The sequence below is a fragment of the Trichosurus vulpecula genome, chromosome 9 (genome assembly GCF_011100635.1).
Source record: "Trichosurus vulpecula isolate mTriVul1 chromosome 9, mTriVul1.pri, whole genome shotgun sequence".
NCBI classification, from domain to species: Eukaryota; Metazoa; Chordata; class Mammalia; order Diprotodontia; family Phalangeridae; genus Trichosurus; species Trichosurus vulpecula.
The window spans coordinates 191,248,904-191,265,558 of NC_050581.1; the positions used below are offsets into that span (position 1 = coordinate 191,248,904).

At 46.0% G+C, this 16,655-nt stretch overlaps 1 protein-coding gene across 5 annotated transcripts in view; it reads right to left on the reverse strand.

Moving 5' to 3' along the window:
- Positions 1-15,383, reverse strand: part of GOLGA4 (golgin A4) — a 102,989-nt gene extending 87,606 nt beyond the window's left edge. For 3 of the 5 annotated variants that reach the window (XM_036739026.1, XM_036739024.1, XM_036739023.1), the window contains exons 1-2: positions 15,144-15,382; positions 8,865-8,954 (exon numbers count right to left, since the gene is read on the reverse strand). In XM_036739026.1, the coding sequence (XP_036594921.1) occupies positions 8,865-8,954; positions 15,144-15,200 (147 nt within the window). In that variant the 5' untranslated portion in view covers positions 15,201-15,382. Of the gene's footprint in view, positions 1-8,864; positions 8,955-15,143 lie in introns of all 5 variants that reach the window. The other 2 variants (XM_036739022.1, XM_036739021.1) reach the window with 1 other exon arrangement.
- Positions 15,384-16,655: the final 1,272 nt, after the last annotated feature.

Genomic DNA, 16,655 nt, shown 5'->3' on the forward strand with positions numbered 1-16,655 from the left:
CCCCCAATTCTGCTGCGCTTCATATGCCTGTAACAATGCTCCCTTCCTTTCAAAGGCCACCTCCATCCCTAATCCTCCCCAGGCCCAGTGCTAGTCAATTTGGTCCCTCAGCCTGCCACTGCACTTTGTTTTGTACCTCACTAACATATTTACCATGTAATGTTCTGCACTATGGTTAACTGTATTTGGGCCTTACCCCTCTATTAGACCAGAAGCCTCAAGAGGACAAGGATTGTTGTCTTGCTATATTTTGGCTATCCTCCACTGTTTAGTACAGTACTTTGCACACGAGGGCTTAATGAATGCTTGTTACACGAATGAATGAGCTTGGAAGACACAATGGAGGTGAAGCACAGATTCTGAGAGTGATTTGCAAAGAGAAGATAATGAAACTCACAGGAGGAGATAAGATTATAAAGGGAGAAAAAGAACCTAGAGAGATTCACATATAAGAGGCAGAAGGAGAATGAAGGGCAAGGAAACAAAGAAGGAAAAGTCTAAGAGAGAGGAGACGCACATCTGCAGAGTCACAAAAGCCAAAGGAAAACGAGGACAGCACCAAATATGTGGTGGAAGAAGGAGGAAAAGGAATGAAGGAACCAATATTAGAGTGAGGGAGGAGGAAGCCAACAGGCAGAGTTTTAGTCTAGCAGTGAGTGAAAAAGTAGTTTAGAAGGGACTAAGGACTGACGAGCAATAACGAATCCACTTTGTTTAATCAGTAATACTGAAGCAATAAGGAAGGGAAGACAGGGAGGAGTCAGATCTCATAGCTTTTCTACTATACAATTTTAAATGGTATATTCATTAAAATCTATAAAGGCATCATCCAAGTAGCACACAAGTAACGTATTAAACACTTTCATGTAAGAACCCACACCCACAAAGGTAAATATGCCACAGGAACACTAAAAAGTGGTGAATCGTTCATTTTTATATATATCGACAAGTATTAGAGAGGTAAAATGCCTGCACACACACACACAAAATACCTCTGCCCATTCACTCATGTGTATTCAAACGCAGTAAGGTATTTTGCCTAAATACCTTCAAGGCAGCAGCCTTCCTGACCATATGACTTGTTCTGGCCCGCTATACCCTGCAAGGTCAGTCCCTTGCATTTGGGAGTACCTTCTGCCATTGCTGCAGCTTCACCCTGCGATTGACTGGCTGGACTTCCAGAGTCTCCATTTTGAAAGAGACCCCCCAGGTCATCAGGTCTTCCTTCCTCTCAAGGCTGGGTTACATTCCCAACTCTTTAGGGATTTCTCTACTACGCTCCCACAGCAAGTGTCTTCAACTTCCCCTCAGCCTTTTCAGTTCCTTGGTTGTGTGGTCCCCCCGCCCCATTCAAATGCCAGCTCACAGAGGACAGGGGATCCCTTTCTTTCAGCTTGGATTTTTATCCCCAGAAGTTAGGGCAGTGTCCTGCATACAGTAAGTGCTTAATAAATGCTTATTGACATCATTTGACTTGACATGGCATTGTGGATAAGTGCTCGGTTTGTAATCAGGAAACCCTGTCAAGGCTGAATCAGTGCAGGACACTGGGTAAGTCATCGCCCTCCACCCCCGCCCCCCCAGGAGCTTCTGTCCCGAAGCACAGTGACAGCTGAACTGGCTAAAGGAGATCTGACACCAGGACTTCCCCAAACAGATTTATAAAGCCTTCTGGCTTCAAGCTTTAAAAAAAAAATCCAATTACTTTTGAATAATTACGAACTACAAACATTAAGCCCACATTCTATTCAGATCCTGCTTGCTATTGCTCCAGGTTCTGAATATTTCTATCCCTTTTTGATACTCTAGTTATGCTGGAAAAAAATCTATAAGATAATGAAATATTATTATACATGCAAAAATAAATTTATTTACAAAGAGCAACATGAACCTTCTAAAATATCAACCAGTTTGGTTGGGTTTTTTTTTTTAAACAGGAGAGAGGGGCTAGACCTCTAATGTTATTGGTGGGGGGGGTCTCTCAGATGAGGAAATTCCCTCTCACAATGCAGGCTGTCAGGTTCTCTGCAACTTAAGTAGCCAAGAAAGTTGCCCTTTAAAAAAAAATACCAAATATTAAACAATTCATCATGTGATGGAAAGTGCGCACACACAAGCACACAACGAACTCATCTCATTCGTAATTTCGTCCAATTGTAAATACTGAAAGCTCTGTGAAAAGACTATTAGCATAAAGCACTTCTGGTAAATCAATAACTCAGGCAGAGTGCAAGAATTCACTCTGGAAAGCTCGAAGGCCCTCTGAAGTCAGCCGTCCAATCTCTTTTACTTTGTAACTGAGTCCCTAAGAGACGACCTGCTTGGCCAAGGTCACACAGAACGCTTTGGAGCTGGGCCTGTGGCCAGGTCTTCTGACTCAAAGACCTCAGCTCTTTCCACACTCCCAACTGCCACCTCTGAATTCCAGGCAACAGTGAAGAGTAAGGGGAAACCCAGCCTACTGTGGGGATATGTCTTTCACACGTAACCTCTAACTGTGGAGGGAGGCAGCCCTCACCTCTCAGAAGAAAATGGGAGAGGAATTTTCAGGCTTTTAGCTCAGGGGTGGGGGAGAGTACCAGCTGCCAGCCTTCTGTCATCAAACCTCTCTATACTTAGCTAGTGACTAAGTATAGACTTACTGCTTTTCCAGGTTGGTAGGACTTGCTTGGGGTTTGTGCTCTGGTGGCAAGGACACTGGAGAATCCAAAGTTGTCTCCTCCACTGGACTGGAGCTCCTTGAGGCCAGGGACTGTCTTTTGCCTTTCTTTGCATCCTCAACACTTAGCACCGTGCCAATGGAGCAAAACTACACAGAGTCCAGCACCCAAAAACAGAAAATGTCATGACTAATGGTCAAAGGTGCCAGCTGTAAAACTAACATTCCTTCAAAATGGCAAAGTTATAGCTAAGAAACATTTAAAGTCAATCCAGCAAAGGGCAAGACACCCAAAATGCTTTCCAAACATCAAACATTTTCAGTACAGTTCTAAGCATCTCAAAAACACCTGCTGTCTGGCTCACATATACTATGAACAATCCAGAACATCCAAGTATATATATCAAGGTCTGAGGATGCCAAGAATTTATCTCAGACTCTCACATCATAAGATAAACTAATCTACTTGGAAACAATATAGACAACAGAAATTACTGCACATTGTACCTTACATTTTTAAAAGACATCACAGATGAAGCAACATGACCAGTGTCTTAGCGCTGGCAAACACATTCTTAAGCTGCAATCAATTAAACACCCTGGAGTCACTGATTAATCTGTCATTTGATTCCCTGCTCCTCTTCCCTAAATCCACTGCATCATACTTTCTATCAGAAGTCAAAATTTAGAACCTTTGCATATAAATAATGTTCTCTAGGAAACAGGCTCCTAGTCAAGCAACTGCCATTGAATTTATTTATTATTTACTTTAGTAAAAAATGTTCCCCCAAAAAGTCCCTCTCACTGTAAAAAAAACATAAAGGCAAGAGCAATGCAATTTATCCTGATACATGTATATATATTACGTATCAATAGGAAAGGAATCATCCTTCCCACCTGGACCCAGAGATATGAGGACGCAGAGGTGAGGGGCTCTGTTGGGCATGGCGGATGTTTTGCTGAAATGCTTTTTCCCCTCTCTTTCTTATTCTTTGTTATAAGGAATGGCTTTTTGGGTGAGGAAGAGTGAGGGATATATTGGTAAATGAAAATAATGTTTAAAAAAAAAGAAGCTATCTTCCCCAATAGATTAGTCAAAAGATAAGAAGAAAATAGTTCTCAAAAGAAGAATTGCAAAGTATTAACAACTACATGAAAGAATGCACCAATCAGGGGCAGCTAGGTGGCACAGTGAGTAGAGCACTGGCCCTGGAGTCAGGAGGACCTGAGTTCAAATCCAACCTCAGACATTTGACAAATTTACTAGCTGTGTGACTTTGGGCAAGTCACTTAACCCCAACTGCCCTGCCTTCCACCCTCAACAAAAGAAAGTTTAAAAAAATAAAAAGAATGCACCAAATGACCAGTAATAAGAGAAATGCAAAACAAAACAACCCTGAGGTTTCACCTCCCATGCTGCAAATCGTCAAAAATGACCAAAAATGGCAACGGTCAATGTGGGAGGGGTTGTGGGATGGCAGGTACAATGATGCACTGTTGATGGAGCTGGGAAGTGGTACAACCATTTTGGAAAGCAATTTGGAAATATGCAAATTAAGTGACTAAAATGTCCATATCCTTTTTGACCCAGAGATTCCATTACTGGGCTTAGACTACACCTCCAAGGAAGCCACTAACAGGAAGAAAATTCTTATATACACCAAATTGATATGGCAGCACTTTTTGTGACGGCAAAGAATTAGAAACAACACAGATGCTCATCAATTGGGGAATGGTTAAACACACTGTGGTACAGGAATGTGATACAGTATTACTATGCACGCGATGAATCCAGAGAAGTCTATAAAGATTTCTATGAACTGATACAGAGCGAAGTGAGTAGAGACAAGGAACAGCTATACAGTGACTATGACAATGCAAACAGAACAACAACGCACAAAAATCAAAAGTGAACGTTGCAAAATCATCAAGCTCAAGCAGAGGTAAGAGAAAGAAGCAACGTAGTACACAGTTCCTAACCCATCCTCTCATGGAGTTGGGAACGCCAACCTTACACACTGCATCTATTTTCAGATTTTTTTCAATGTATTGAGAGGTTGTGCTGATTTTTTTCCACTTTTTCTTTTTTTTGTCTTTAAAAACATATTATTTATTATATAACATGACTCTGGGATGGGGAAGGGTAGAGATACTGAGGAAAACTATGATGATTTAAAAAACAAAAGACAACAATAAAAACTTATTTTTTAACAAGATGTCAATAATTTTTTAAAAGAAAGTTAATCTATAAAATGTAGTATTTCATTATAATAAAGCCTAAGAATTAACTGGAATTTTTGCCGCAATCTACTTGTAGAAGAAAAATGGTAAATGACATAAATACTGTTATCAGGAATTTAAGAGAAAAAAATGGGGGGGGGGGCCAGAAATGAGAGCAGATGTGAGGTGCCAATATAGTCAGGGAGAGATCTGTGGGAAGATGGACTTCAGGCACTTACATAACTCCTCCCCTCATTCCCAAGGCCAATCTGCTAAGACTGCTCCTTTTGCTGACTTGTTTTCCCCTTTAAAAGTTCTATTGGTATATATTTTAACCGTATTTCTTCCAGATAAAAATGATGAGGGAGTGGAAGAGAAGAGGCATACAACATCATCTTTCAAGCCTGATTAACACTAGGAATAATGCTGACTGCAGACTCCCCTGCAGATAGAGAATCTTCCTCCTAATGAACTTCCAGGGACCAGTATTCCCTCCCTCTCATTTACCTTCCCAATGTACAATTCTCTGTAATGCACATTCCTGTCTCTAATAACCCAAAGGACAGTAATCACTGAAAAGATCCAGTTTTCTTCATCATAATATATTTCCTGAGGCAGGAAACTGAACTCCATTTTACCAAGATTTTCAAGGAGGGCTGGAACAAAGATTTCAGAATAATCTTCGGTTAAAAAGACTAACTTCTCCACAGCACTCAATTCCCCAAGGATCTCAGTTAACATTTAAGACTTACTATCATTATTCTTACTTCTCCCTCTCCCATATTCCTCAAATTCAGCATCAAGTTCTATTAATTCCAGAGGAAAGCAAAAAGGATGGCAGATAGCCTGGAATCCATGTTTGTTTATATGTGTACACATGTACGTGCACACATACACACAAACCTACATACATACATGCATACATACATACTTACTTTTGAGGAGGAACAGGATAAAAAGAGAGGACAAGTAGAAGAAAATATAAAGGAGGGAAATACAGAGTTAGTAATCATAACTGTGAATGGCATAAACTAACTCATAAAACAAGCCAACAGCAGAATGGATTAGAAGCCAAAATCCAATAACATGCTATATATACAAGAGACACAAGTGAAGCAGAAAGACTCACATAGGGTTAGAATAAAGGGCTGGAGAAGAATCAATCATGCGTTAACTGAAGTTAAAAAAAAAAAGGCAGGGGGAGCAATCATAATCTCAGACAAAGCAAAACCAAAAACAGATCTAATTAAAAGAGATAATCAGGGAAATTACACTTTACTAAAAGGTACCATAGACAATGAAGTAATGTCAAAAAATTTTACAGCAAGTTTCTCTGATAATCAAGGCCTCATTTCTCAAATATATAGGGAACTGAGTCAAATTTATAAAAATAAAAGTCATTCCTCAATTGATAAATGGTCAAGGGATATGAACAGCCACTTTTCAGAAGAAGAAATCAAAGCTATCCATAGCCGTATGAAAAAATGGTCTAAATCCCTATTGATTAGAGAAAAGCAAAATAAAACTCTGAGGTACCACCTCCCACCTATCAGAAATGACAAATGCTGAAGGGGAAGAGGGAAAGTAGGTATATTAACTAATTGTCGGTGGAATAGTGAATTGGACCAACCATTCTACAGAACAATCTGGAACTATGCCAAAAAAGCTATAAAACTGTGCATAATACCCTCTGATCTAGCTAAGTCAGTGCACCAAAGATGCATTTCTAATACTCCTCTCCTCCACAAACTCAAAAGTATAGCTAAGTGGACTCTGTCACTCTCCAGACACATCCCATACTATCCTACTGTGCGTCTTTGCTTAAACCTAACCTGGAATAGCTTCTTCTCCAGCTAGGCAATTCTTTAAAGCCAAAAATCTCCATGATGTTTCCCACAACTCCCAACATGGGCAAACAAGACCTCACTTAGCACTTTGCTCACACCTTTATTGTGCAATTAGATTATTTTGTATTATTGTTATCTGTGTATGCCATACCCCCAAAAGACTGTAATCTCCAAAAGGGCAAGAATCATATTTTTTTCTAAATTCTGTGGGTCACCAAGCATTCACATTGAGTTCTGTCCATGGAAGATGCTTGATGTTTGTAAAACTGAACTATATCATGCCTATATATTCTGACTGAAAGACAACAAATTTTATGCATCAAATAAATCAATTTCTGCTTTAAAGGAGGAAGACAATAGCATTCTGAGACTCAAAAAATCAGTATCTCTGACAAGATAGGACTCATATATCAAAAGTAAAAATCCAGGAAGAAATAGCTACGTAGATTCTCCCTACGAAAATGTAGTAGCAAATAAAATCCCAGGCCTAGGATTGAAAATTTCATTCAAATTTAAGAACTAGTTCATTATCAAGAATTCTCTAGTAGTAGGAAAAATGCTCAGCAGGCAGATATGGTGCCATCTCATAGAACAATGAATTACCCTGTGCAGAAGCTTTTGAATGGGCCCAGTGAAGTACAAGGTCACTGAGCAATGAAAGGAAACCTGTCATGGGGGGAAAGGCCAAAGAAAAAAGGAGCTTCTTGGGGCAGTCAGACAGCAAGTCTCAGGTCACTACAAAGCCTTGCCTCAAGGAGATGTGCTTTCCCACCTACATGGAAAAGAACAATTTGAATATGTTGACTTTAGAAACACTTAAAATAGTTCTTAAAATTCATTTAAAAAGCAATCCTGCGGCAAAGTCTTTAAACTGTTACAGAAGCTTTGGTGGCGGTCATTCCACTTTCCTTTTAATCAGTTAAATCTGTGAATAAACACCAAAAGAAGAACACAACATTCACCCTGAAAACAAAGCTTTACAAATATGAGTTTACTGTGTGAGTTAAGAATTCAAAGAAAACCCCCATGTCACTTTCAAAATTACAAGCAACTGACACATTTAAAGATATGGCATAATGCATAAAAACAAACGCTACGCAGAATTTTTATGACTCAGTTTCCTCATCTGTAAGATGGAGATAATATCAAACGGTATTCTATACTACATATTATTATAAAAAGAAATAGTGTGTGTGTGCGCGTGCATGTGTATGTGTGTGTGTGAAGCCATCATTAGAATGACTGAGAGACCCTAAGCCTGACGTTGAGGAGACAGAGTATGGATTTAGTAGCAGGGAGGCCTGGATTTACTTGGACTTACATGTAACCTGGAGTACAGAATGGCTGTACCCCCACCTACGGGGATTGTTCTGAGGGTCCCACGAAAACACATGGGAAGTCCTTTGTAAACCTTAAAGACTTCTAGAAAGGTCTATGATTGTCTACCCACAGTTCTCAATCTAGGTGCTTGAACCATGGTTACAGAGAATCAGCCCGTCTAATCTAAGCTTCCTCACTCCTAAAATGCGTTTTCTCTCCCTCCCCTACAGCTGTTGTAGAGATCAAAGGCGCCACATCTGGGATCATAGAACTAGGGTTCAAATCCCAGCCATGAGCATGGTACTCTCTACCTCTCTGACCTCGATTCCTCATAAATAATTGAAACTAATAAATAGATAACTATTTGATCTAAGCAACTTCGAAAGTCACGATCAGTTCTAATTCGATGGTCTTATGAACCGGTATTCAACTTAAACACCACATAAGAGACGTTATTCTTCTATAAAGGAAAAATGCTCAAAGAACGCCAGTTTTCTCAGAGCAATGGTTCATGACGATTACTTGTAAAGCCAATGCTCTCGCCATGTTCTAGGCAATGCACGTCTGCAGAGACGGCACTGATTTACACTGGCACAAGTATTCTGATGTCACAGTCCCCCAGACAGTGACTTCACAGGCCCAGCCTCCCTATCCTTCCCTACTGGCAGAGATAATATGGGCTGCGTGACTATTTCCAAATAACACCCATTAACGAAACCTTCACACTTAACCCCTTGGCCGCCTAAGTCACAACAGCAGCCCTGCCTATTTGACGCACCTCCTTTGAGAAATAGTAAGAAAATGAACTCCGCACTGACCTCTCTGTTGGGCGTACCATCATCATGCTGTTCTGTAAGAGAAGATGTCCGGCTCCTGGTCCCTGCTGGGGCAGGTGAACTGGAAGGGACCTAAGGAAGAAAATCATAAAAATCAGGAGCGCCACGTGGTCTGTGTTAGAGGCCGTGCTGAATCCTCCCAGACACCACCAAAAGGAAAGACAGTCCGTGTGAGGTTGTAGAAAGGGCCCCACACCCAGGAGTCAGAGGAGACAAGCCCCTCAACAGGCTCTCAGCAGAAGTAAAGTCTCTCTCCAGCCCCCACCCTCCTCTCCCCTTCTGCTCTGGAGGCCTTCCCAGCCCTGCTCTCTCCAGTTACCAATAATTTCTGAAGTGCCAAATTCGAAGGCCTTTCCTCAATGCTCCTCCTTCCTGACCTCTGGACCCCCTTCTCCTTCAGGAATTTTCTCCTCTCTGGCTTTTCTTGTTTTACTCTCTTATCAGATGCTAAAGCTTCATCCACATCCACGTCATGCCCGCCACCTGGGAGTGTGCCCCAAGGCTCTGTCCTTGCCCTCTTTCCTCTCTCTATCTTGGCATTCTCATCAATTCCCAAGGGTTCAATTACCATCTCTACACTTAAGATTCCCAGATCAGCATATCCAGCTCTAGTCTCTCTCTTGAGCTCCAAACCCCACCAACAACGGCCTTCTGAAGATTTCAAACTGGACATCCCACAGACATCACAAATTCCACAAATCCAAAGCAGAATTCATCATCTCCCCCAAACCCACCTCTCTTCTGAACGACACTATTACTACAAAGGGCACCACCATCCTTGTCATGAACCAGGTCCCAACCTTGGTGTCATCCTCATTTCCTCCTACTCACTTGCCCCATGTACACGTGAGGTAGTGACACAGTGTGGCATCAGGAAGACCCAAGTTCAAATCCCGCCTCAGATACCTGCTAGCCGTGTAACTATGGGCACCACCACAGAGGCCCTTCCAAGTGTTTTCAACCCCCCCCCCAGTCCCCTTTCTCCCATCATCTCAGCTGAGAAACTTGCTTCATATTCTCCTGGAAAAAAAAAAAAAAAAGAAATGAAGTTCTTCACTCCACTCCACTCCTCATTCCACGGCATCAGGACGCCTCTGCCACCATCTCCTCACCAAATGGGGCACCCCTTCTCCTTGCCAAGGCAAATCCTCCATATGTAAGGGAAATGCCTAAAGAAAGCATTCCTCAAGTTTCTGGGAGCCTTCCCCCACCCCTCTTCATCCTGGGGCCTTCCCTCTGCTGATCATCTCCTCTTGATCCTACCTACAGTTTGCTACCTCCCCTACTAGACTGCAAACTCCTCGAGGGAAGGGGCTTTTACCTCTTTCTGCATCACCAACATTTAGCACAGTACTAGGCACATGACAGACATCATTCGGATAATGGAGGCATCTAGGTGGCTCAGTGGACAGAGGTCCGGGCCTAAAGTCAGGAAGACCCAAGTTCAAATCCAGCCTCAGACACTCACTAGTTGTGTGACCCTAAGTCATTTAACCTCTGTTTGCCTTAATCCGCTGGAGAAGGAAATGGCAAACCCCTGCAGGGTCTCTGCCAAGAAAAACCCAGTGGAGGTCACAAAGAGTCAGAAACAACTAAACAACTCCAGGCACATGGTAGGTGCTTAATAAATGCTTATTGCTTGACCCCATTCCATCTTCTCCAATAGACCGCTCCCTCTATCATCCTCACTCTCTCACTTATCTTCCATCTACCCGGTCCACTGGCTTCTTCCTCACTGCCTACAGATGTGTCCGTATCTCCCCCACCTTCCAAGAAACTTCACCTGATCTATCTACGCCCACTGGCTAGCATGACCTACATCTACCATGGGGACTCCCACAGCCTCCCCTCCCACTCTCTTCTTCACTTTCTACAATTTGGCTCAGACCTCTCCAAAGGAACTGAAGGTCTCTTCACTGGCTTTTCTCAGACCTCCTGCTTCCTGACCTCTCTGATACTCTCTTCTCTCCAGAATTCACAGCCCTCCTGGTCTCCTGGTTCTCCTCCCACCCATCTGACTGCTTTCTTCAGGTCACCGGTAACTATGAGCATGGTCCAAGCTCTGTCCTGGGCCCTCTTCACCTGGTGATCTCATCAGGTCCCACAGATTCAAACTGTCATCTCTAAGCTAATGATTCTCAAATCTACTTACGCAGCCCTAACTTCTCTGCTGACCCTCCAGGCTCAACTCTGTAACTACCTGTTGGACACTTGGAAATGGAGGCTCCACAGACATCTTAAAACTCAACATGTCCAAAAACCTTCCAGTCCTCATTACTATTAAGGATGCTGCCATTCTCCCTGTCACCCAGGCTCACAATCTAGGAAGTCCTCAGCACTTCACTCTCTCACCACCAACCCCATATCCAATCTGCTGCTAAGGCCTATTTTACCTTGATAACATCTCTCATGTGTCCCTTTTCTCTCCTCTGACACTGACACCGCCCTGCTGCTGCCTGATCTTATCATGACCTTCTTGGCTTCTGGGTCGCACATCCCTGTCTCTGCTCAAACAGCCACAAGCCTATTTGGGGTGCTTATTGCCTTATGCCTGGACAACTGCAGAAGCCATCTGGCTCCGATGTCACCCTACTAGACCCCATCCTCCACTGGGTTTCCAGAGTGGTTTTCCTAAAGCACAGGAGTGACCGTATGATCCCTCCCTACTCCATCAACTCCTACGGCTGCCTACTACCTCCAGGAGCCCACGGAATGCCCTTCATGCAGCAGTTAATGCGCTTCAGAACCTCGTCCCTTCTACCTTGCCAGTCTCATCATAAGTGTACCCCAGAATCCAGCTACACAGGGTGGCAGCCTATTCCCATCTCCTGATTCTGTGCTTTTTCACCAGCTGTCCTCCGTGCTTGGAATGCTCTCCCTCCTCCCCTGTGCCTTGGGCTCCTTGAAGACTCAGATCACCATCCACCCCACCCCAGGGTATTAGTGCCTTCTCCTACGAGACTGCATTCCACCTGCTCCCTAGACATCTTTAACAATTCCTGCTATTTTCAAGTTGTCTCACTCCCCTTAGACTGTGAGCTCCTTGAGCTGTTAGCACAGTGCCTCAAACACTGTAAATGCCTAATAAATGCTTGCTGACTGACTCATTTCCCCATGCTACGAGGCCAGTATTATTTCAGTAGGTCACACCACGTAGGCAATGGGGCACAGGGGACAAAGATAAGTCCTCTGAGTCAGAAAGAATCAGGCTCAAATCCTGAGTCTGACACATACTAGCTGTATACCCCAGAACAAGGTACCCCAATCTCTCATACCCCAGGCAACTCTTAAGACTATAAGCTAAAAAAAAAAAAAAAAAAAAAAGACTATAAGCTAGAAGCAGCTAGGTGGCACAGTGGGTAGAGTACTGGCCCTGAAGTCAGAAGGACCTGAGTTCAAATCCAGCCTCCAACTCAGAGCTGTGTGACCCTGGGCAAGTCACTTAATCCCAATTACCTCAGGAAAAAAAAAAAAAGACTAAAACCTGAAGAAGAACTGCTGGTGTGCGTTAGTACAAGTTTCCAAACATGGAATTCTCCATCCCAATAAAATCCCAGGTCTGAACAACCACCACCAAAAAATAAACAAAAATGTGTACACGCCTCCTAGGAGTATAAGACCTGAGTCTCTGCTAGCATTGCCCTGACACAAATTAAGTATCCAATCTCTAGGGGACCAATGAAATCATGATAGGAACAATCCCAAAAAGAAACTCACAGTAAATAAACACACAAATTTAAAACAACTATGAATCACCACCTCACAATCATTCATTAGCAAAGACAAAGTGACTGTGTAGTGTAGGTGATCACAAAAGTCATGGTGTGGGATCATTTTGAAAAGCAATCTGGCTCTAAGCTAGAGTCATTAAACTGATCAGAACTTCTGACCCAGTAATCCTACTCCTGGGAATACAGGCCAGAGAAATGCTTTATTTTGCAAAAAGGGCCACATCGGATCTTCCCCAGCTCTGAGGGGTGTCTGGGAGCTTCTCTCACGTTACCTAACTTTAGTTATGCCCCCACATGTCCCCATTCCTCTGCTGGTTTCTAATCCTCTTGGGGACAGGTGTCAGTTTATTTTTCCCCTTTTGTAGCCTTCATGTCTAATACATGTTGTAGTTGACTTAAAGACCTGTAATTTCTTCAGGGAAGGCGCTTCTTCCACTCCAGCACATTAAATGCGCTCGATAACCTGATAGTCTTGGACAATCACCATGACAAAAAACTCAGCCCCCTCTGGAGATACTTCAGGCAGACTGCTCTTGGACAGTGGGTTGGTCCACCAGGGCCCCAGCCTTTCCGAGGCAGGAGAATCTGCCTGAGCAGTGCTCCCCTGGCCAGAGCCACCTCCACAGGAATAATCACAAGACCAGGAAGCCCTTATGGAGAGGGGCTCTAAGTTTTGTTGTCTCCCTGGATCCTCACCAAGACCCAAAAAAAGAGGCGGCAGAGCATAACCTGGCACAGAGCTCTGAGAGCTCTCCACACATCAATCTCTAAATAACCAAAAAGTAAATCGGTTACATGGTCACCCCCATGGGAGGCCTCAGACAAACCAGGCTGGGAAAGACCTTCATTTAGAAAGTCCAAGGTCACCCGACTCTGGTCTTGCCTCTGGACATCTAAGATTCTGGGTTAGGGTTAGACAAAGATAATGAGGCGGACAACTTTGCACAGCAGCCTCACTTAAATCCAACCCACCGGAAAGTCAAGACATCACCCTAGTGCCGTCACTGGTCCTCTTCCAGGGTGAAGGATGCACAGCAATCCCCTGATTTTAGAAACTCTACATTACAAATCTGCTGAGAAAGCTGAGACCCAGATGTGGCAGATTATCTGAAAACATGGGAACAAACAGCGTTATCCCCAATAGTGCACGGGCAGTCGAGGCTGGCCCTATCCAAGGATAAGAGAAAGTCCTCTCCAATCTACCGGCGCATCCTGGCAGGGCAACCATCATTTCTGTACCCACAGAACTTAGCACCCTGACTGCCACCGAGTCGGCACTGGATGACTGGCTCAGCTTCCTAGTGGGGTAAATGAAGAGCAGGCACAAAGTCGGGAAGACCTTCATCCAATCCTGCTTCAGACGCTTCCTGGCTGTGTGAACCAAAGCCTGCTAGCATCTGAACCACTCTGAGCCTCAGTAGTCCCATCTCTGATGGAGGGTAACAGAGCTGGAGGGAGGACCAAAAGAGGGAATGTCTACAAAGCAATATGCAGACCTCAAGGCCCCAAATAAACGTCAGCTATTTATGACTTTGGGAGCAGCCAGGTGGCCCAGTGGACGGGGTGCCAAACCTGGAGTCAGGAAGACCTCAGTTCAAATATGGCCTCAGACACTTCCTGGCTGTGCGACCCTGGGCAAGTCACTTACCCCCTTTGCCTCAGTTTCCTTATCTGTAAAATGAGTTGGAGAAGGAAATGGCAAACCACTCCAGTATCTCTGCCAAGAAAACCCCAAACTGGGTCACGATGAGTCAGACAGGACTGAAAATGACTGAACGACAATGAATTATGAGTTTTATATTGGCCCAGTGGATAGAGTACTGGGCCTGGAGTTGGGAAGACCTGAGTTCAAATCCCGTCTCCGACGCTCCTGAGCAGGTGCTTCATCTGAGGAAGTAACAGGGGCACCTGCCCAAGAACCCCCTAAGGAGGGGGGGAGCCTGGCTCCGTGCAGGGCGCTGGCTGGCCACGGTAAATGTTTCCGAAGGAAGGACTTTGGAGCCTATTGTTAGATGCCCCAATTCTTTAACTATCGGCTCCGTGTCACGGGCAGAATATTCACAAGCCGAACTTGGGCATAACTCGGGCAGGGCCGCCTGTTCAGAAGCCGGTGTCAATCTGAGCCCCACAGGCCAGCCCGGTCCAGGCTGTCCTGGGACGCTCTGGACACTCAGCCCTGGCGCCTCCTGCCTTGGGCTAAAGCAGGGGAGACCCTGAGGCCGAGTTCCCCGCTGGGCCGGGGGTCCCCGACTTCAGACGAGAAGAGCGAGGCTGGGGGGTCAAAGGTCTGGGCTCCAGCCCCCCACCCACCCACAGTCCAGGGGCTCGAACCGGGCGAGCCCCGCCCCCCTCGCCCGGGGAGGGGCCGAGGGACCCTGCAGGAAAGGGGCGGGGCTGATATCCGGCCCGGCTTACAGAGGAGACTGAGGCACACAGCCGACACCCCCTCGGGACCTCCCCAATCACACGGGGGCCTCGGACAGCCTGGCTCGCCTGCCCCTCCCCCGTGCCTCAGTTTCCCCCCAGATACCTGGGCCGCCGCCTGCTGCTGCTCCTCGCTGATCTTCTGCTTCAGCTTCTTGAACATGGTGCGGTGTCCTCGGGCCTCTGGCCTCAGGCCGGGCCCCACGGAGGCCTCACGGACGCGGCGGCGGCTTCGCTCCCCTCAGTCTCGGGCCGCGTCCCCCGTAGCCGCGGCCGCTGCTGCTGCTCCCGACTCCGGCACCGGCTCGGGCTCCGCTCCCCACCCTCCCCGCCTGGCCTCGGCCCGCCCCCCGCGCCCCCATCCATCCAGCCGCGGCGGCGGCGGCGGCGACAGCGGCGGAGGCCCGGCAGGAGCGCGACGCTTCCAGTGCGCCTGCGCAGCCAACGTGGAGCTCGCGGACCGGCCTCTACGGAGACTGGCGGGGCCCAAACAACAGCGTCCAGGGGGCGGGGGAAGAGGAGCGGGTCCGCCGGGTCCGCACGTGCGCAGTCGGCAGCCGCGCGGAGCCCTGGGAAGAGACCGAGAAGGCGGAGGGAGAGGCTGAGGCCACGTCTCTGCACTCACACGGTTACCATGGTTACGGAGGCCCTGGGCCCCCTCCTTTTCTGAGCGTTAGAGAAGGCCGTCTGGGGTCGTCGGTTCGAGTCCCGTGTCCGGCTGAGCCCCCTCCCTCTAACACGAGGACAGTGACACCTGCCCCCTGCAGCCAGAGCGTTCTCCGAGGGGCATTGGTCAGCGATGGGGGTGGCCCCACACCGAGGAAATCCCAGGAATCCTCCCCAAAATGACCCTCAGTCCGTAGTTCTGAGTGTAGCTCCCCGGCCCCAAAGGGCCCCACGGTAGTGCTTATTGCCCCTGCAGCATGACCGGGCTCCAACCAATCTTTGATCAATGAACCGATAACATTTATTAGGCGCCTACTGTGTGCAGAAGACAAAAGACAGTCCCTGACCTCGAAGAGCTTACAATCTAACAGGGAGACAAAGTGCAAACAAATATGTACAGAGCAAGCTATGTGGGGGATAAATAATAGGAAACAATTAAAAGGAGAATACGCTGGAATTAAGAGGGATTGGGGAAGACATCCCTATTGCAGGCTACTCTCCTTCAGGTACTGCCCGGGTGGTCCAAACAGACTGGATGTTCCTTACTCTGGGCATGCCAAGGCCCCAACTCCAACCTCCGTGCCTTTGGCCCAGGCAGTACCGGCGGCTTGGAATGCTCCCGCTCCTCAGCTCCAACCAGCTCCCTTCCAGACCCCCATCAGAATCCCTGAATTGATTGGCCCACCTTGTGCTGTGCTGTACCTGTCTCAGCTCACCTCTTCTGGTGTATTGATTGATAAAACTGATCAAATTTAGGGATTTTTGTTTTATAACTTCCCCTGAAATTGAACTAATACGCTCATTGTGTTCACACAAAGCAGAACTGGACCAGCTGGACTGGGCTCTTGGGGAGTCTCCTGCCCTTTGACACCCAAAGTCCTTAAGAAATCCTCAGCCACCCAGTTGTGACTGAAGACCGCACCTGCGGCTTCTACCTAAGAGTGGGCCATAG